Below are 21,197 nucleotides of genomic sequence, written 5' to 3' on the forward strand. Positions count from 1 at the left end.
TATGGGTTTTCAGGTTTTTTTTACCTGCTGAGCCTTTCCAGTAGAACAGTGGGTTCCCCATCTTTTCAAGAATCAGAGCCTCTTTTGAACTTACTAAATTCAGAAAATATTTTTATGTTTTCTCTTGACATTACTTCTGCTTTTGTTATCTGCTAATTCAGAAGAAAACGAGAGAAATGATAAAAACTTATTCTGTGTTTGGTAAATATTACATCATTTAGTTGCTAAATCGTTCCCAACTCTTTGAGACACCATGGACTGTAGCCCACCAGGGTCCTGCATTCATGGAAATCTCCAGGCAAGAATACTGGAGTGGGTTGCCATTTCCCAACTATTACATACTTTTGCATTTTCTTAACCAGAAAATATTTACTTATATTAAAAATTTGTTCGTATATACTAGGCACTGCTTATTTTATCTATAGAGAATCCTAGTATACTCTGGGAGTCAATAGTCCTTTATAGTAAAGAGTTTGTCAAGTGTTTCAAGATAATACCACTTTGCATTTAAAATTCATGCTTAGGTTATAAACCATAGAAATTCCATATCATATGTAGCCTCTGTACATGTGGATGTATAAGTCTATGTACAAGTCTAGATATTTACACTTATAATTTTACAAATACAAGAGCCAAATTTTAATTTTTTCAATTTTTTTTGACAGATTATTGAAAAAGCAGCTGAGATTGCAAGCAGTGATAGTGCTAATGTATCAGTAAGTATCAAGGTTTTAAAGTAGCCTATGTTACAAAGTTGTGCTTATTATTATTCACTTTCATGTCATTTATGGTAATGTGCTTATGGAAGACCATACTCATATGGAAGAATAGTCTGAGTGTACATGAGTATGTACATGCTAATATTTTGTTAAATGGCTGCTGTTTCAGGTTGGTCTGTGTTTCGTTAGTAAGCACTTTGCTGGTTCAAGCACAGGTTCAGCAGCTGGTCTGTTGTGGATGCTCTGACACTTCATAAATTAACAATACCATCTTTTGAATGTTATTCAGTTGAATGAGGAGGTTATATTTTCTTAACTTCTCTGACATAATAGAGCAGATATATTTAAGGCAGGTTTTGCACTGCTGGAGACCCAGGTTTCTTGCATTTTGGTGATCTTTTATGTTAATATGTAGTTTTATCTCGTTTATTATTGGTGCTTCAACTTTCTACATTACTACCTTCCGGACCGCAGGAACAGGAAAAGTTAGACTAGAGGCCGTACCTAACGATAAGTGAGACTGAGAAATGTAGTCTTTGGCCGACAGTCATGTACTTGGCTAAGAATAAGAGATTATAGTTAATAAAGCTAGAAGGGGACAGTGCATATTGACAGATAAATAGCAGTCTCTGCTACGCACAACATTCCCATTGTTTCTGCCCAAAGACTTCAAAATAGATTATTTTGTTTACAATATGTGTAATATTTCTACCATCTATATTTTTTAATAATAATTTTTTCTGCTTTAACCTTAAGACTTTTCTGAGTTTTAATCTGATATTTTCTTTTCATGTCATCAGTTTATAGTTTTCAAGTGACTATAGTAATGCCACTTTATATAGAATGGTCATTAGTTAGAAGCCAGGAGGCAAATGGAGATAATGTATATGCTTTTCTTATTTGTACAGAATGAATGCAATATTTAATGTTGTAGTTAGAGAAACGTCTGGCCCAGCGTGTCTTCTTCATTTCTCTTTCTTCTTCTTCTTTTTTTCTTTAATTAAAAAAATTTTTTTAATTGTTTTTAAAATTTTGGTTGCCCTGGTCTTCCTTGCTGTGCACTGCCTTTATCTAGTTGCAATGAGCAGGGTCTACTCTGTACTTGCAGCGCATGGGTTTCTCATTGTTGCAGAACAGGGGCTATAGGGCGTATGGGTTTCAATAGTTCTACTTGTGGGCTCTAGAGCCTAGGCTCAGTAGTGGTGATGTATGGGCTTAGTTGCTCTGTGCCATGTGGAATCTACCTAGACCAGGGATTGGAACACGTATTGCCTGTATGGGCAGGCATATTCTTAACCACTGGACTACCAAGGAAGCCCTTTTTAAATTGAGGTACAATTGCTTTACAGTGTTTCAGATGTCAGCAGAGTGATTCAGTTTATATATATGTTTCAGATTCTTTTCCATTATTGATTATTATAAGATACTGCATATAGTTCCCTTTGCTATACAATAGATCTTTATTATGTTTTATATATAGTTGTGTGTTTCTGTTAATTCCAAACTCCCAATTTATTCCCCTTAACTTTCTTCTGTGGTAACTGTAAAGTTTGTTTTTTGGTGTTTGTATCTATTTCTGTTTTGTAGATAAAACTTCACTTAGTGTGATAATCTAAGTGAATTATACTTCAGTTAGTGTGATAATCTCTAGGTCCATTCCTTTTCCTGTAAGTGGCAATGTTTCATTCTGTTTTTAAATGTTATTTTATTGAAGTATAGTTATAATTTTGTGGTAATTTCTACTGTATAGCATAGTGATTCAGTTACACATATATGTACATATTCTTTTGCATTATGTTTTATCACAGGATATTGAATAGTTCCATGTGCTATACAGTAGGAAATACTTCATTCTTTTATGACTAATATTCCATTGTAAGATGTGTATATATGTGTGTATACATACCACATCTTCTTTATCCATTCATCAGTCAGTGAACATTTACATTGCTTCCATGTCTTGGCTATTGTAAATAGTGCTGCTGTGAACATTGGTGTGCAGGGATCTTTTTAAGTTAGAGTTTTCATCTTGTCTGGATATATGTCCAGGGCTGGAATAGTAGGATCATATAGCCACTCTATTTTTAGGTCTTTTAAGGAACCTCCATACTGTCTTTTATAGTGGTTGCAGCAGTTTACATTCCCACCAACAGTGTAGTAGGGTTCTTTTTTCCTTACACCCTTTCCAGCATTTATGAATTATAGGCTTTTTGATGATTACCATTTTGACTGGTGTGAAGTGCTACCTCATTTTTGTCTTGATTTGTATTTCTCTAATAATTAGAAATGTTGAGAATCTTTTCTTGTGCCTGTTGGCTATCTGTATGTCTTCTTTGGAGAAACAGCTATTAATATTTAGGTGTTCTGCACATTTAAAATTTTTTTGTTTGTATTTTTTTTATTGAGCTGTATAAGCTGTTTGTATATTTTGGAAATTAATCTCTTGTTGGTTGCATTGTTTGTAAATATTTTCTCCCATTCTGTAAATTCTTTTCATTTTGATTTCACTTTGATTTCCTTTACTGTGCATAAGCTGTTAAGTTTAACTGGCTCCCATTTGTTTACTTTTGCTTTTGTTTCCATTACTGTAGGAGACAGATTAAAAAATGTTGCTGCAATTTATGTCAGAGTATTTTGCTTATGTTTCCCTCTAGGAGTTTTATAGTACCATTTTGAGTTTATTTTTGTACGTAGTGTTAGAGAATGTTCTGATTTCATTCTTTTACATATAGCTGTCCATGTTTTCTCAAGGCTACTTATTGAAGAGACTGTCTTTTCTCTGTTGTATATTCTTGCCTCCTTTCTTGTAGATTAGTTGACAATAAGTGTATGGATATATTCCTGGGCTTTCTGTTCATTTCCATTGATCTGTGTGTCTTGTTTTTGTGCCAGTACCATACTGTTTGATTACTGTAGCTTTGTAGTATAGTCTGAAGTCAGGGAGTGTGATTGTTCCAGTTTTGTTCTTCTTTCTTAAGATTGTTTTGGATATTTCCCAGGCTGTCTTATGCTTTTTATAGAGTTCTCCAAAATGTCCATAGCTCTGCAGTGCAAGTAACTCCTACTACAAATACTTTCAAAGTACAGTTGACCCTTGAAGAACACGGTTACTGCATAGGTCCTTTTACACACAGATTTCTCATTAAATACATACTACAGTACTGCGTGACCTTCAAGTTGATTGAATTTGTGGATACAGAACCTCAGATGCAGAGTATCAACTGTAAAATTATACATGGTTTTTGACTGTGCTGAGAGTCTGCATCCCTAATCCTCATGTTGTTTAATGGTCAACTGTAGTTCTCTTTAATGAAATAAAATAATTTTATTACAAGTATACACTTTTCAGCTTGTCTGGAAATTATGGAAGCATACAATTGCAGTCTAAGAGATAACATGTATATACACCTGTCTTCATTCTCATGCCTGTTTTTAGTTACCCTTTATTAGTCTTAATATTGCTCTTTGAATATCAGAAGCCTAAATTAATTTGTGTTTTTTCTCCTATGATCTACTGCTGTCTTACATAAATCAGAGGTTCTTTGCTTAATGATGATGCAATATTCTTGTCCAGGTTTGCTGTATTTTTTTGTTTTTAGTGGGAACATAGTTGTTGTTTGTCACTCAGTCACGTTGACTCTTTGCGACCTCATGGACTGTAGCACGACAGGCTTCCCTGTCCTTCACCATCTCTTGGAGTTTGCTCAAAACTCATGTCCATCGAGTCAGTGATGCCATCCAACCATCTCATCCTCTGTCGTCCCCTTCTCCTCCTGCCTTCAGTTGTTCCCAGCATTAGGGTCTTTTCCAGTGAGTCAGCTCTTCACATCAGGTGGCCAAAGTACTGGAACTTCAGCTTCAGCATCAGTCCTTCCAATAAATATTCAGGGTCAATTTCCTTTAGGATTGACTGGTTTGATCACCTTGGTGTCCAAGAGACGTTCGAAAGTCTTCTCCAGCACCACAGTTCAAAGGCATCAATTCTTTAGCACTCAGCCCTTTTTATTGTTTAGCTCTCACATCCATAATATGACTATTGGAAAAACCAGAGCTTTGACTGTACGTACCATTGTAGGCAAAGTAATGTCTCTGCTTTTTAATACACTGTCTAGGTTTGTCATAGTACAATGAATAAACTATATGGAACCAAAATGTAAGTTTTTTACTAACTGCTACTTACCTTTCTCTCCTAGAGATAAGTGTATAAACAGTTTAGCTTTGTGTGTACATATCTGTATATTTTTTTAAAAGTTCGAGATCTTTTTATTTTCTTCCTTTTCATGCAATGCATTTTATGGATCTTGTAATGTTTGTAGGAAGAGTTCCACTTCTCTCTTTATGAAAGCCTTGTTAATATTTCATGACATTAATTACTGATACAATTAGTTATTAAATATTCATACCTCCACTGATGTATGTTTGCTCATTTCCATTTATTCTCTACTAAAGCTTTGTTGCAGTAAATGTTTCATATGTCTTTATACATGTTTGTGTTTTGTAGGATAAATTTATACAAATAAAATTATAGGTTGAAAGGTTTGTCTCCTTTTAAGTAAGAATTCTATCAAGTTGCATAACCTAAAAGAGTTAAAATACACTGTGGGAGAGTTTCTATCCTTTTGCATTTCTGCCAACCCTTTTAATTTATTGATTCAGTGAACATAAACTGATGTCACATTATTTTAACTTGCAGTTTCTTATGATTAGTCAGGTAGGAGTTTGTTTCTTTATCTTTTAAAAGATTTTTATCTTTTAAAAGATTTCTGTTTATTCCTTTTTCATGGTTATTCTGTCACATTAATTCTCTCTGAGGAATAAAACAATCTTTAACTTTAAAGTGGTCTTGCTTCTTCTTTTGGCATCTGTCTTTTCTTCTTATTTTGGCTTTTCTCAGTGTTTGGTGATTCTTAGTTTAGCTCTTTTGTAGTTGTGGCTCCCTGGTTGTTTGCTTATTCACTGTAACCTGCATTCAGTGTCTGTAGGAGTTGGGGTAGGCTGTGCTGAAAATGAGTTTCCTGTATGTGAAGATTTCCTCCCTTCTGAGATCAAGTGTCTCCCAAGTACTCAGTACCCTGCTCCTCACCTCAGTTTTGGGCTGATCCCATTGCTGTTTCAGCTCAGCACAAACAGAGCAAGGGGCATATGTGACCATAGCAGCTGCTCCACCTGCAGATCGGTTACAACTAACTTCCCTGATGATTCCCCCTGGCCACCTCTCATTCCTTGAATCCTCTGATTCTAAGCTGGAATGTATCCTGGAACTGTGTTTCTCACTACCGCTTCAATCTTAGCAGATCTGATCCCTGGTCCTATCTGCTTTCTCTCAGTAAAGGATTCCTATGTTAGGCACTTTCTTTTATATCCCAGAACTGTTACTGCTGAGTATTTTTAAATACATAAAATACTTCATCTTTTTGAATGAAAGGAATAGAGAGAACTATGTTCTCGTTCCACTGTTTTAATCCTCTCTTCGTGTATATGTCAAGAGCATGTTACATTCTTTAATAAGATCATGGTAAGTTCACTTGTTGAATTGTGTGTGTGTGTGTGTGTATATATGTGTGTGTGTATATTCAGTCACTCCATCATGTCAGACTCTAAGTGACCCCATGGATTGCAGCCCGCCAGGCTCCTCTGCCCGTGGAATTTTCCAGGCAAGAGCACTGGAGTAGGGTGCCATTTCCTCCTCCACGGGATCTTCCCATCCAGGGATCCAGCCCACGTCTCTTGCATTGGCAAGCAGATTCTTTACCACTAGTGCCACTAATACCCAGTTTATTTAGTACATTTTGTTTATCCACTTGTTTGCTTCCACATTTTAGCTATTGTGAATAACACTGCTATGAACATGAGTGTGCAAATATATTTTTGAGATGTTGCTGTCAGTTCTTTTGGCTATGTACCCATAAGTAGAATTACTAGATCATATGGTAATTTTGTTTTTTATCTTTTGAGGAACTACCATTGTTTTCTAAAATAACTGTTTCATATTACATTCCCACCTGCAAAATCCAACTGCAAAAGGATTCTTGATTTTTCATATCCTTCTCAACAGCACTTCTGTTCTTTTGAAAGTGTTAAGCCTAATAGCTATTTGCATTTTTAAAAACATATAGTTGCCAAAGATTGTGGGATATCTGTAGAACAGAAAAAAATGGGATCTTTGTGAATTATGATTGTTGAATTGGCAGCTTTTGATCTTCCTAGCCAGTAGTTCCCAACCTGCGGCTTTTTTTTTTGCCTCAAGTGGGGCATTTAGTATTTCTAGAAGTTTTCTTATTTGTCTCAGCTCACTGGAGGTTGTTTCTGACAGGTAGTGAATGGAGTTCAGGTGCTACTCAACTTCCTACAATGCACAGGACCATCCTCCTATGAGACAGCATGGGGGTTAGAAACCCTGCTCTAATCTAAAACATGTGTGTTAAAAAGTTTTATTTTCTTATTGCTGAATCTCAGGCACAAAATCTTAACGACTGGCTTCTGTGAATGCAGATAGTGACTCAGCCTTTAGTTCAGAGGTTCTGGGGATCTACCTAGAATGTTTTCTTAATAGAATGATTTGGAATCTTTAATGCCCTCCATTTGATGGAAGAAAGGAGCAAACATTAAAAAAAAAATCTCAGACTTTCTGAAAACCTGAGATAAGAATATGAAGAATTCCCGTACAGCTTTCTCCAACTTCCCCAACTATTAACACTTTGCCATATTTGTTCTATCATTCCATGTGTATGTGTGCCTTTCTTTCAGAATCATTTGAGATGAAGTGGCATGCATTATGCCATTTATCCTTTAATTCTTCAGTGTATATTTCCTAAAAATGAGGACATTGTCATAGTTAACCAGAATCAATTCATGAAAATCAAGAAAATAATGTTGATACAGTTCTATTGTCTGTTCCCCACATTCCATTCCGTATTTAGCCAGTTGTCTCAGTAGTGTTCTTTGGGCCCAGGATTCAACCCAGGATTACTTGTTGTATTTCTTTGAGGTGTGTCTTTAGTTTCCTTCATTCTAGAACAGTTCCTCAGTCTTTCCTTATCTTTAATGACTGATTTTTTTTAAGGATACAGATCAGTTACTTTGTAGAATGTCACTCAGTTTGGATTTGCCTAATGTTTTGTCATGATTGGATTCTAGCGATGCATTTTTAGCATGAATACATTGAAGTGGTGGGGGCTTCCCTGATAACTCAGTGGTAAAGAATCTGCTGCCAATGCAGGAGACACACAAGAAGATGGTTTGATCCCTGGGTTGGGAAGATCCTCTGGAGGAGGAAATGGCAACCCGATCCAATATTCTTGTCGGGATAATCCTACGGACAGAGGAGCCTGGCGGGCTACAGTCCATGGGGTTGCAAAGAGTCAGACACAACTGAGCAAATTTAAGTGGTGATGTGTCCTTATTGCGTTTTACTCACAGGCAAACAATGTCAATTTGTCATTTTGGCTCTTTTTGTTGTTGTTGTTGTTGTTGTTGTTTTTCTGTTACGGTTGATATTAATTATTATTGCTTGGTTAGGATAGTGTCCACTAGGTTTTTCTACTACGAAGTTAATAAAGTGAGTAATTTGTGGACTTATTTTGCAACTTAGGAAACATACTGTTTCACAGCTAACTTTCACCCACTTGTTTTAGTATTTATTAATACAGATTGTCTGAACCAGTATTAATTACAATGGTATCCAAAGTGTGATTTTCACATTTATTTTCCTTTTGGGTTTGTTAGTTCACGTATACTGTAGGGTAGATGTTTTTCTCACACCCCCACCCCCCATTTATTTACTTAAAAAAATTATAGTAGTTTGAATTTGTGATTTCTTTTTCATTTAATGACATAGTTAATTTTAATGTGCAGATTTGACCCAGATTTTGCCTGTGGCAACTCAAGTTCTATCTTGTGTCTGTTTGATCTGTCGACATCATTCTTTGAGCATCTACTTCTTTCTGGCACAAGAAAGTGTTCCAGCCTCATCTGGAGATTTCTTTATCCCACTTTGGTTTTCTGACAGAATGTGGTCACTGGAGAAGGGAATGGCAAACCACTTCAGTATTCTTGCCTTGAGAACCCCATGAACAGTATGAAAAGGCAAAATGATAGGATATTGAAAGAGGAACTCCCCAGGTTAGTAGGTGCCCAATATGCTACTGGAGATCAGTGGAGAAATAATTCCAGAAAGAATGAAGGGATGGAGCCAAAGCAAAAACAATACCCAGTTGTGGATGTGACGGGTGATAGAAGCATCTGATGCTGTAAAGAGCAATATTGAAGAGGAACCTGGAGTGTTAGGTCCATGAATCAAGGCAAATTGGAAGTGGTCAAACAGGAGATGGCAAGAGTGAACATTGACATTCTAGGAATCAGCGAACTAAAATGGACTGGAATGGGGGAATTTAACTCAGATGACCATTACATCTACTACTGTGGGCAGGAATCCCTTAGAAGAAATGGAGTAGCCATCATGGTCAACAGAAGAGTCCGAAAAGCAGTGCTTGGATACAATCTCAAAAACGACCAAATGATCTCTGTTTGTTTCCAAGGCAAACCATTCAATATCACAGTAATCCAAGTCTATTCCCCAACCAGTAACGCTGAAGAAGCTGAAGTTGAACAGTTCTATGAAGACCTATAAGACCTTTTAGAACTAACACCCAAAAAAGATGTCCTTTTCATTATAGGGGACTGGAATGCAAAAGTAGGAAGTCAAGAAACACCTGGAGTAACAGGCAAATTTGGCCTTGGAATATAGAATGCAGCAGGGCAAAGGCGAATAGAGTTTTGCCAAGAGAACACACTGGTCATAGCAAACACTCTCTTCCAACAACACAAAAGAAGACTCTACTCATGGACATCACCAGATGGTCAACACCAAAATCAGATTGATTATATTCTTTGCAGCCAAAGACAGAGAAGCTCTATACAGTCAGCAAAAACAAGACCAGGAGCTGACTGTGGCTCAGATCATGAACTCGCTATTGCCAAATTCAGACTTAAATTGAAGAAAGTTAGGGAAAACCACTAGACCATTCAGATATGACCTAAATCAAATCCCTTATGATTATACAGTGGAAGTAAGAAATAGATTAAGGAACTAGATCTGATAGAGTGCCTGATGAACTATGGAATGAGGTTCGTGACATTGTACAGGAGACAGGGATCAAGACCATCCCCATGGAAAAGAAATGCAGAAAAGCAAAATGGCTGTCTGGGGAGGGCTTACAAATAGCTGTGAAAAGAAGACAAGCGAAAAGCAAAGGAGCAAAGGAAAGATATCAACATCTGAATGCAGAGTTCCAAAGAATAGCAAGGAGAGATAAGAAAGCCTTCCTCAGCGATCAATGCAAAGAAATAGAGGCAAACAACAGAATGGGAAAGACTAGAGATCTCTTCAAGACAATTAGAGATACCAAGGGAACATTTCATGCAAAGATGGGCTCGATAAAGGACAGAAATGGTATGGACCTAACAGAAGCAGAAGATATTAAGAAGAGGTGGCAAGAATACACAGAAGAACTGTATAAAAAAGATCTTCAGAACCAAGATAGTCACAATGGTGTGATCACTGACCTAGAGCCAGACATCCTAGAATGTGAAGTCCAGTGGGCCTTAGAAAGCATCACTATGAACAAAGCTAGTGGAGGTGATGGAATTCCAGTGGAGCCATTTCCAATCCTGGAAGAATATGCTATGAAAGTGCTGCACTCAATATGCCAGCAAATTTGGAAACCTCAGCAGTGGCCACAGGACTGGAAAAGGTCAGTTTTCATTCCAATCCCAAAGAAAGGCAATGCCAGAGAATGCTCAAACTACCACACAATTGCACTCATCTCACACGGTAGTAAAGTAATGCTCAAAATTCTCCAAGCCAGGCTTCAGCAGTAAGTGAACCGTGAACTTCCAGATGTTCAAGCTGGTTTTAGAAAAGGCAGAGGAACCAGAGATCAAATTGCCAACATCCGCTGGATCATCAAAAAAGCAAGAGTTCCAGAAAAACATCTATTTCTGCTTTATTGACTATGCCAAAGCCTTTGATTGTGTGGATCACAATAAACTGTGGAAAATTCTGAAAGAGATGGGAATACCAGACCACCAGACTTGTCTCTTGAGAAACCTATATGCAGGTCAGGAAGCAACAGTTAGAACTGGACATGAGCAACAGACTGGTTCCAAATAGGAAAAGGAGTACATCAAGGCTGTATATTGTCACCTTGCTTATTTAACTTATATGCACAGTACATCATGAGAAATGCTGAGCTGGAGGAAACACAAGCTGGAATCAAGATTGCCAGGAGAAATATCAATAACCTCAGATATGCAGATGATACCACCCTTATGGCAGTAAGTGAAGAGGAACTAAAAAGCCTCTTGATGAAAGTGAAAGTGGAGAGTGAAAAAGTTGGCCTAAAGATCAACATTCAGAAAACGAAGATCATGGCATCTGGTCCCATTACTTCATGGGAAATAGATGGGGAAACAGTGGCAGTGTCACACTTTATTTTTGGGGGTTCCAAAATCACTACAGATGGTGATTGCAACCATGAAATTAAAAGATGCTTCCTCCTTGGAAGGAAACTTATGACCAACCTAGATAGCATATTAAAAAACAGAGACATTACTTTGCCAACAAAGGTCCGTCTAGTCAAGGCTATGGTTTTTCCTGTGGTCATGTATGGATGTGAGAGTTGGACTGTGAAGAAAGCTGAGCGCCGAAGAATTGATGCTTTTGAAGTGTGGTGTTGGAGAAGACTCCTGAGAGTCCCATGGACTGCAAGGAGATCCGACCAGTCCATTCTGAAGGAGATCAGCCCTGGGATTTCTTTGGAAGGAATGATGCTAAAGCTGAAACTCCAGTCCTTTGGCCACCTCGTGTGAAGAGTTGACTCACTGGGAAAGACTCTGATGCTAGGAGGGATTGGGGGCAGGAGGAAAAGGGGACGACAGAGGATGAGATGGCTGGATGGTATTGCAGACTCGATGGACGTGAGTTTGAGTGAACTCCGGGGGTTGGTGATGGACAGGGAGCCTGGCGTGCTGTGATTCATGAGGTCACATAGAGTCGGACATGACTGAGCGACTGCACTGAACTGAACTGATCTGAACTGAACTTTGATTTCAGTCATTCCTCCTAGAAATCCTGATTCCTTTTGTTTGTCAAAAGTATTTAGATTCCAAATTCTGGGCACTCGGTATTCTCATTGTCCTTGCCATGCAATTGCATTAGGTCGTTTCATGAAACAAAGCTAGGTAGTATGTGTTCGGCTGCATATTTGAGCGTCCCTGGTGACTCAGTGGTGAAGAACTCACCTGCCAATATAGGAGATGGAAGTTTGATTCCTGGGTCAGGAAGATACCCTGGGGAACTAAATGACAGTCCACTCTAGTATTCTTGCCTGGGAAATCCAGTGGACAAAGAAGCCTGATTGGCTACACTCCATTTGGTCGCAGAAGAATCAGACATGACTTAGTGACTAAGCGACAACAAAAAGCACCGAGACATGGTTTTTTTGCTTTATCTATCTACTGAAAACCGAGAGTTCTTATCACTGCCTCTTATTTGGATTCACTACCACAGGATTTCTTTTTAGTCTGTGCCTTGGTATATTTTAATTTACCTTTTCTGACAGTGAGTAATCTTGATTCCTGTCAACCTTAATATACTTATTTGCTCAATCTCTGTTTGTAATTAATCTCCCAGTCATGTAACTGTCTTGTCACTCTCTATCCCACCAGCCATGACTGCATGGGCTGTCTCATCCTCAGCTGTGTGTTTGTCAGGTCCCCAGTCTGGCCATTGCATAGTTAATTCTGTCCTTTAATAGCATATTGCTAACACATTTTGAGTTTCTAGCCTCTCTGAATATGACAGATGAATTTTCCAGGCCCCTGACCCCTTAGCTCCAGTGAGCAAGGGGAAAGAGCCATAGTCTTTTTTCATATGCTCATGGCAGGATACATATGATGTGTTTTATTTTGGTCAATAATTCATAATATGTATATGAGTTGAAAAATATAAACATAAAAACTAAGAGAATATGGTTGTTAATTTTCATTTTTTTCCCATCATAACTTAAATTCAAGCATCTTAACATGAGTATAAGTTCTTCAATTGCACTGCAATATAATTTTTCATTGCTGATTGTTTTGTAAAAGAATGTAATGTTCTTAGTTTTTTTGCTTACTGCAACATTTCTGGTAGTTGTTTGTTTTTACCTTGGGCTTATTCAGCACTGTGCTTTTCATAGCTCAGTAAACATTCACAGTGAAATTACACAGCTAACTCATTGCTCTTCCTTCTTCCTTTACTATTGTGTCTTCAGGATATTTACTTGTAGCAGGTCTGTAAAGTCTTATTTTGATCCATGAGATTATAGTAGGTCTGCTAGCTTTTTTCACTATTTAATTCAACAGCAGTCTGCCTTTCTCTCGCATGAACAATTTATATTCTTCGTTGTTTGCAATATCAGCTTTCACTTTTATATGTAAGTGTAGGAGTTTCATTTTCAAATTCTGATTATTTATCATGATCATTTTTCAAAGAAACTCAGTCACGTTCATGAAATAAAGCATACCTTTTTTAGATTGAGGCTCTGAATATAACCCACTGTAATTCATACATGGGAGGAGATAGAGAGTTTGTGTATGTATGGATACATGTGTATAAAAAGAGGTTATTTTTGCTAAGAGCAGTTTTAGACTAGAAACAGATTTAGGAGGACTGTACAGAGATTTTCCATATATCTCTGCCCCTGCACATATCACATATATAGGCCTCCTCTTTATCAGCATCACTTATCAGAATGGTACATTATTACTAGGGAAGAATCTACGTTAATATATCATTATCACTCAACAGCCATAGTTTGCCTTAGATTTCCTTCCTGCTGTTGTGTATTCTGTGGGTTTGGACAAATGTATAATGACATATAGGAGTTCCAAGGTAGTGCAGTCATAAACAAAACACCTGCCAATGCAAGAGATGCGGGAGACGTGGGTTGCATCCCTGGGACAGGAAGATTCCCTGGTGGAGGAAATGGCAACCCAATCCAGTATTCTTGCCTAGAAAATTCCGTGGACAGAGCCTGGTGGCTACAGTCTATGTGGTATCAGAGTCAGACACACTGAGCATGCATGCACACATGCATAATGACATATCTATCCCTGGCAACCACTGATCTTTTTAATGTCTCCATAGTTTTGCTTTTTTTCAGAATGTTGTAGTTGGAGCCATTTCACATATAGCCTTTTCCGATTGTCTTCTTTCTGTTAGTCATATGCATTTAAGGTTTCTCTGTGTCTTTTTTGTGACATGATAGCTAAATTCTTTCAGTGCTAAATAGTTTTCCATTCTGTGTATTCCAGTTTATCCATTCAGTTACCCATTCACCTATTGAAAAACATCTTTGTTGCTTCCAAAGTTTTGGCAACTTTAAATAAAGCTGCTATAAACATCCATGTGCAGGTTTTTGTGTGGACATAAGCTTTTGACTCCTTTTGGTAAATATAAATAACCAAGGAGCGTGATACTGGATTGCTAAGAGTGTTTAGTTTTGTAGGAAATTGCCAAACTGTCTTCCTAAGTGATTGTAGTATTTTGCATTCCCATCAGCATTGAATAAGAGTAGCTCCACATCCTTAGCAGCTTTTGATATGGTCAGTGTTTTGGATTTGGGCCATTCTAATAGGAGAAGGCGAAGGCACCCCACTCCAATACTCTTGCCTGGAAAATCCCATGGACGGAGGAGCCTGGTAGGCTGCAGTCCATGATGACACTAAGAGTCGGACACGACTGAGCGACTTCACTTTCAATTTTCACTTTCATGCATTGGAGAAGGAAATGGCAGCCCACTCCAGTGTTCTTGCCTGAAGAATCTCAGGGATGGGGGAGCCTGGTGGGCTGCCATCTATGGGGTCCCACAGAGTCAGACACGACTGAAGTGACTTAGCAGTAGCAGTAGCAATAGGTATGTAGTCATATTTCATTTTTGCTTTAATTTTCATTTCCATGTTGACATGTGATGTTAAACATCTTTTCATATATCAGTTCAGTTCAGTCGCTCAGTTGTGTCTGACTCTTCGTGACCGCATGGACTGCAGCACACCGGGCTTCCTGGTCCATCTTCAACACCTGGAGCTTGCTCAAACTGATATCTATAGAGTCGTTGATGCCATCCAACCATTCTCTGTCGTCCCCTTCTCCTCCTGCCTTCAATCTTTCCTAGCATCAGGGTCTTTTCCAGTTCGTCAGTTCTTTGCATCAGGTGGCCAAAGTACTGGAGTTTCAGCTTCAGCATCAGTCCTTCCAATAAATATTCAGAACTGATTTCCTTATATATATGTATGTATTTTACCATCTGCATTTATTATTTGATGAGGTATCTGTTCAGGTCTTTGATCTGTATTCTTGTCTATTGTTTGTTTTCTTGCTGTTGAGTTCTAAGAGTTCTTTGTATACTTTGGATACCAGTCCTTTATTTTAAGATATGTGCACATATTTTCCCCCAGTCTGTGGATTGTGTTTTCATTCCATTGACAGCTTCTTTTGGAGAGCAGATAATTTAAAATTTCATGGAAATTTAGCTTATCAATTCTTTTGAGTGATGGATCATGCATTTGGTGTTATATGTTTAAAGTTATCACCAAACCCAAGGTCATTTAGATTTTCTCCTGTTTTCTTCTAGGAGTTTTATAGTTTTGCATTTCACATTTATTTTTACCTAAGTCATGTTGACCCTAAGGGTCATGTTGACCTTAACCTTGTTCTTTCTTCTTTGATAACGTGTTGACTCTTCTGAGTCTTTTGCCTTTCCATATAAACTTTAGAATCAGTTTTTTGATAGCCACATAATAGCTTACTGAGATTTTAATTGGGTTTGAATTGAATCTATTGATATTAAGTTGAGGAAAACTGACAGTATTGAGTCTTCTTATCCATGAACATAGAATATAACTCCATTTATTTAATTCTTTGATAGCTTTCATCAGAGTTCTGTAGTTTTCTGTATATAGATCTTGTATTTATTTTGTTAACTTTATACCTGTTGACTTATTTTGGGGTAATAATGTAAATGGTATTGTGTTGTTTAATTTCAAATTCCACTTGTGTATTGCTAATACATAAGAAGATGATTTACTTTTATGTATTAACCTTGTATCCCACACTTGGTGTAATTGCTTATTGGTTCCAATGGTGGTTTGGTTGACTGTTTCAGATTTTCTCTATGGGCAATTATGTTATCCTAATTCTTTTTAACATATACATATACTATTTTGAATCTCAGTACTTTAGAAAGTTAGTAGTTTGATTTATTCAGTTTAATGTTGATATGAAATCCCAGCTAAAGTAATTTCGAGTACCAAATAGCATAGTAATAGAATATATTAATAACTCCTTACACAGTTTTATCAGATAGTTCTGTAGATTTTTTGAGGGGGTGGGGTAACGGAGATACATTTTTGCCTAAATTTTATAGTTTTTCTTTATATTTGGGAAATTTTGTATCTCTTTCTTTCATGTTAGTCTTAATTCAGAGTCTGGATTGAATAAACAGTGTGGTCCATTTTCTTTATTTTAATATATTCTTAAAAGGATTAGGAAAGAAAATGGGATAACTGATTTTTTTTTAATGTTTGATTTTAGCCAAGATTCAATTCTTAATCTAAATGGTTTAGTGCCTCAGAGCTAAGAAGGCACCCATTACTTTTTTCTAAAAAAACTTCATATATTTGGTTCATCTTTGATTTTGTTTTTTTTTTTATAGCAATTAAAAATTTCAAAAGATGAGAAACTCAGTTCAAATATGACTTCTTTTTAATCCAAATTGCAATTCTGCCACCTAGTGTTTGTACATGGACTTTAAAAGAGGATTCTTTTTAATTCTTTCTTTTAAAAAACTAAAAATAATTTTCCCTTCATCTTTAGTTTACAAATTTAATACTCAGCTTAATAAAACTTTTAAAGGAAGCTCCAAGTTTTTAATGAATTAGATTGTTAGTATCTCACATTTTAAAGTTCATTAATTATTTTAAAAATTCCTGGTATAATTAACCCTTGAACATCACGGGTTTGAGCTGTGCAGATCAAGTGAATTTTTTTTAATATACACATTCTACAGTACCACATTATTCGTGGTTTGGTTAAATGCACGGATTTAGGGATTTTCTACTGCTTGGGAGTTGGTGCCCCTAACCCCTGTGTTCAAGGTTTCAGTTCAGTTCAGTTCAGTTCAGTTCAGTCGCTCAGTCGTGTCCGACTCTTTGCGATGTTTACACGATTTAGTTTTCTAACGAGTAATTTTGCTCTCTTAGAGTCGAGGTGGAAAGAAGTTTCTTGCTGTACTGAAAGAAATCTTGGACAGGGATCCTTTGTCTCAACTGTGTGAGAATGAAATGGATCTTATTTGGACTTTGCGACAAGACTGCAGAGAGAATTTCCCACACGCGTTGCCGAAATTGCTGCTGTCGATCAAGTGGAATAAACTTGAGGATGTTGCTCAGGTAACAAGAGATCATTTTTGTAACTCCATTTGGTGGTTATATTACTTTATTGATTTCATGTAAATTGTCCTTTCCTACAAAGGTATGTTTCTATAGGTTGTATAATTTTCTGTAGAAGTTTACAGGTTTTAAACTCTTAGACCTTCTGATCTAAATGGTAGTCCAGAAAATTTTAAGATTTCAAAATCCCAAATTCTGAATAGGTTTTCTATGTCCTTTACTAAAGGTAATTAAAACTTAGGTCTTGGAATAATCATCCATAATTTCTACCAGCATATGGTAGATCCTGGGTTACTTTTACCAGCTTTATCAATGAACTTGTAGGTTTTCATCTTAAGACCCTTTGCAATGAATGTGTAAAATGCATATGTATTGTTTGAAATTAACCTCTATTTTTAGAAGTTAACATTTTATATCATAAATGATATAAAACATCACTTTTATTATTTATTTAAAGTTGGGCAGTGTTGATGACATTTGCCTTTATGCAGTATAGAGAAAAGGGGAAAAAAATTCGGGTACAGAAGAAGCCACCAAATTTTAGCTACTTGATTTTGTTTTTAAGAACGTATGAAAAAACAGTGGCATTACGAAATTCATTTGGTTATCAATGTTCTCCAGAAAATTTCTTGAAATGATTTTTTAATCAGAATGAATACATTTGGTATATTAAGAGAACTGCATTTATTCACCTTACTTACTTAAATTCAGTTGGTCTTTAAAATTTTTTCTTGTTTTGTTAAATCTATAATGAGTTAAATTTAGTTGAGAAATACATATTTCTTTTAATCTTGTATTTTTAAAATCTTTACTTTATTGTTTTATTTCTCAAATTAAGTTTAGAAAGGATTTCTTTTGAGTTTATTCCTAGTGTCTAACAGTTTTTTTTGGAATCATGTTACAAAATTATATGATGTGCCTTATTTGAACTGTTTATACAGTTAGGCCACATGACCATTACTTAGTTTGAAAAGGAGCTATTTTTGTCAGGATATCTTTTTTTTAAAGCTAGATTTTAATTATTCCGATATAGTTGTCATCTAACCAGTTATTTCTTTAAATTCAAGGTTAGTTTTCTGTGAACGCCCATAATGGTTGAATGTAAGATATAAGAATTTTTTGGTTGGCACATTTGCCTACTTCTCATGAATGGCATTCATTTCTAAGTGCCTAGCCAAGAAATGCATCATTTTATTATTTTGTATAGATTAGAATAGAAAAAAAATTCTTACTATACTCTAAGTTATCTGAAAAAGAGGTTTTGTATTTTATCTGTAAGAAAATAGAGTAAGAGAGTCCAAGCTTCGTATTTTTTTATTTGAAACCCAGGGACACAGATTTTTATACTGAAGAGTTTAGTATACTTGTCTCATTTCCATGAGTGAATCTGAAATTTGTTGTTTTCAGATACAAGTTAATTTCCTCCATTGTGTAGAAAAAGTCAGTAGTGTAACTGGATACTCTAATAGAAAAACCTAAACATGTATAAGCAAGTACAGGAAGACATGAATTTCATGATCCTAAGCCACCCTTTTAGTAGTCTAGAAAGGAAGAGCAACAGATTAAAAAATAGTGTGTTTTGGCACCTCCCCAGTCCTATACCATTGCCAGTTACACTGAACTGGTAGAAGAGAATATAAACCATATTTTCAATAAATTGATTACTAAACTTCCCTAGTGTTCAAGTGGTTAAGAATCCACCTGATGATGTAGGGGACATGGGTTTGATACCTGGGCCGGCAAGATTCTACATGCCATGGGTCAGCTGAGCCCATTCATAGCTACTGAGCCTGTGCTCTCTAGTGCCTGCGAGTCGTTAAGTACTGAAGCTCACATGCCCTAGAGCCCATGCCCTACAACTAGAGAGTAGCCCCTGCTCGCCGAAACTAGAGAAAGTACTTGTGCAGCAACTAAGACCCAGTGCAGTCAAAAATAAATAAGTGAATAAATAAAAATTTTTTTAAAATTGACTGCCTAAGAGAAGTAGAGAGTCAGAACCTGGTGCAAATTTGTACTGTGATTCTGAAGGTATAAGCCATGGGTGAAAATTCTATAAAAGATTAGCCTCCCATTAATCCACAGGAAAGTATTCTTTTAGCATACTGCAGAAGGGATTTCAATAGCCATATAAATAGTGAAATTAATTCAGTTGTCTCTGCAGGAGATGAGCAATTAATTACATGTTAATTGCACTATTTATAGTGAAAAACAGTGAAAATAGTGACACTAATTTCACTATTTATTTGGCTAAGTCAGATTTGCCTTCCCTATTTGCTTCCATAGCTTTCATTAAACTGAAGTGATGAGTGTTTGTAATTTAATGTTTATATTTCAATTTAATAATTATAAATAACATACTAAAAGAATTACTTTTTAGTAGTAGGGCTATTTTCAATACCAGTTGAACCTCTGTTATTATATAACATTATCTATCCCAGTATTGTGTTTGTGGAGCAGTGTATTCCATGTGTTAACTGGGGATGCTAGGAGTTTTTTTAAACTATTGTGTCAGTTCCTTAGAAAACGATCCCCCTTACCTATATAAGGAGTACTGGTCCATTAGAGTTTTGGAGGAATTGTGTGATAAAACCTGGGATTAGGTAGGCGTTTCATATCATTAAACCAGTATTCCTCAATCTTTTTTCATTATTACACTCCTGAGGAGCATTTTTACATAATTTTCCCTTAATAGCCCTATCCCCATGGGATTTCGATACCACAGGTAAGTGTATGTAAGTCTGCCTATGTACTGTATGCATGCACGTACTGTATACATTAAAAGAACAAGTATAAGAGGTAATCATTTTCTTCAGTAGTTTAAGAATAATGAATCAAGATTTAAGGTAAAAGTTAAAATGTAAAAATTAACATTTCACTCTATTTGTTGAATAAGTTTGATATAATGTATTATGTAAATTGCAGAATATCACATTTCATATCCAAGTTAGTAATTTATGTAAATGTATATTAATAATAGTAATGTAATCAACCTCTAAAATTTACTCAAAAGGGTTATTTTTTCTAATGCAAAGCAATTTAAAGTTAATTTTTTATAAATTATCATTCAGTTGAGTTCATTTCAGTTGCTCAGTCGTGTCTGACTCTTTGCGACCCTATGAATCGCAGCACACCAGGCCTCCCTTTCCATCACCAACTCCTAGAGTTCACTGAAACTCACGTCCATCGAGTCAGTGATGCCATCCAGCCATCTCATCCTCTGTCGTCCCCTTCTCCTCCTGCCCCCAATCCCTCCCAGCATCAGAGTCTTTTCCAGTGAGTCAACTCTTCGCTTGAGGTGGCCAAAGTACTGGAGTTTGAGCTTTAGCATCATTCCTTCCAAAGAAATCCCAGGGCTGATCTCCTTCAGAATGGACTGGTCGGATCTCCTTGCAGTCCAAGGGACTCTCAAGAGTCTTCTCCAACACCACACTTCAAAAGCATCAGTTCTTCGGCGCTCAGCCTTCTTCACAGTCCAACTCTCACATCCATACATGACCACAGGAAAAACCATAGCCTTGACTAGACGAACCTTTGTTGGCAATGTCTCTGCTTTTCAATATGCTGTCTAGGTCGGTCATAACTTTCCTTCCAAGGAGTAAGCGTCTTTTAATTTCATGGCTGCAGTCACCATCTGCAGTGATTTTGGAGCCCGAAAAAATAAAGTCTGCCACTGTTTCCACTGTTTCCCCATCTATTTCCCATGAAGTGATGGGACCAGATGCCATGATCTTCGTTTTCTGAATGTTGAGCTTTAAGCCAACTTTTTCACTCTCCACTTTCACTATCATCAAGAGGCTTTTTAGTTCCTCTTCATTTTCTGCCATAAGGGTGGTGTCATCTGTATATCTGAGGTTATTGATATTTCTCCTGGCAATCTTGATTCCAGCTTGTGTTTCTTCCAGCTCAGCGTTTCTCATGATGTACTCTGTATATAACTTAAATAAGCAGGGTGACAGTATACACCCTTGACATAGCCCTTTTCCTATT

General features: G+C 36.7%; 1 protein-coding gene across 2 annotated transcripts in view; it reads left to right on the forward strand.

The window, feature by feature from the left end:
• PIK3CB (phosphatidylinositol-4,5-bisphosphate 3-kinase catalytic subunit beta) overlaps positions 1-21,197 on the forward strand; it is a 180,187-nt gene that overhangs the window by 114,916 nt on the left and 44,074 nt on the right. For both annotated transcript variants that reach the window (XM_019961790.2, XM_070794147.1), the window contains exons 12-13: positions 666-716; positions 17,022-17,210. In XM_019961790.2, coding sequence (XP_019817349.1) covers positions 666-716; positions 17,022-17,210 — 240 coding nt within the window. The remainder of the gene's footprint in view (positions 1-665; positions 717-17,021; positions 17,211-21,197) is intronic.

Source organism: Bos indicus, chromosome 1, assembly GCF_029378745.1.
Source record: "Bos indicus isolate NIAB-ARS_2022 breed Sahiwal x Tharparkar chromosome 1, NIAB-ARS_B.indTharparkar_mat_pri_1.0, whole genome shotgun sequence".
NCBI lineage: Eukaryota > Metazoa > Chordata > Mammalia > Artiodactyla > Bovidae > Bos > Bos indicus.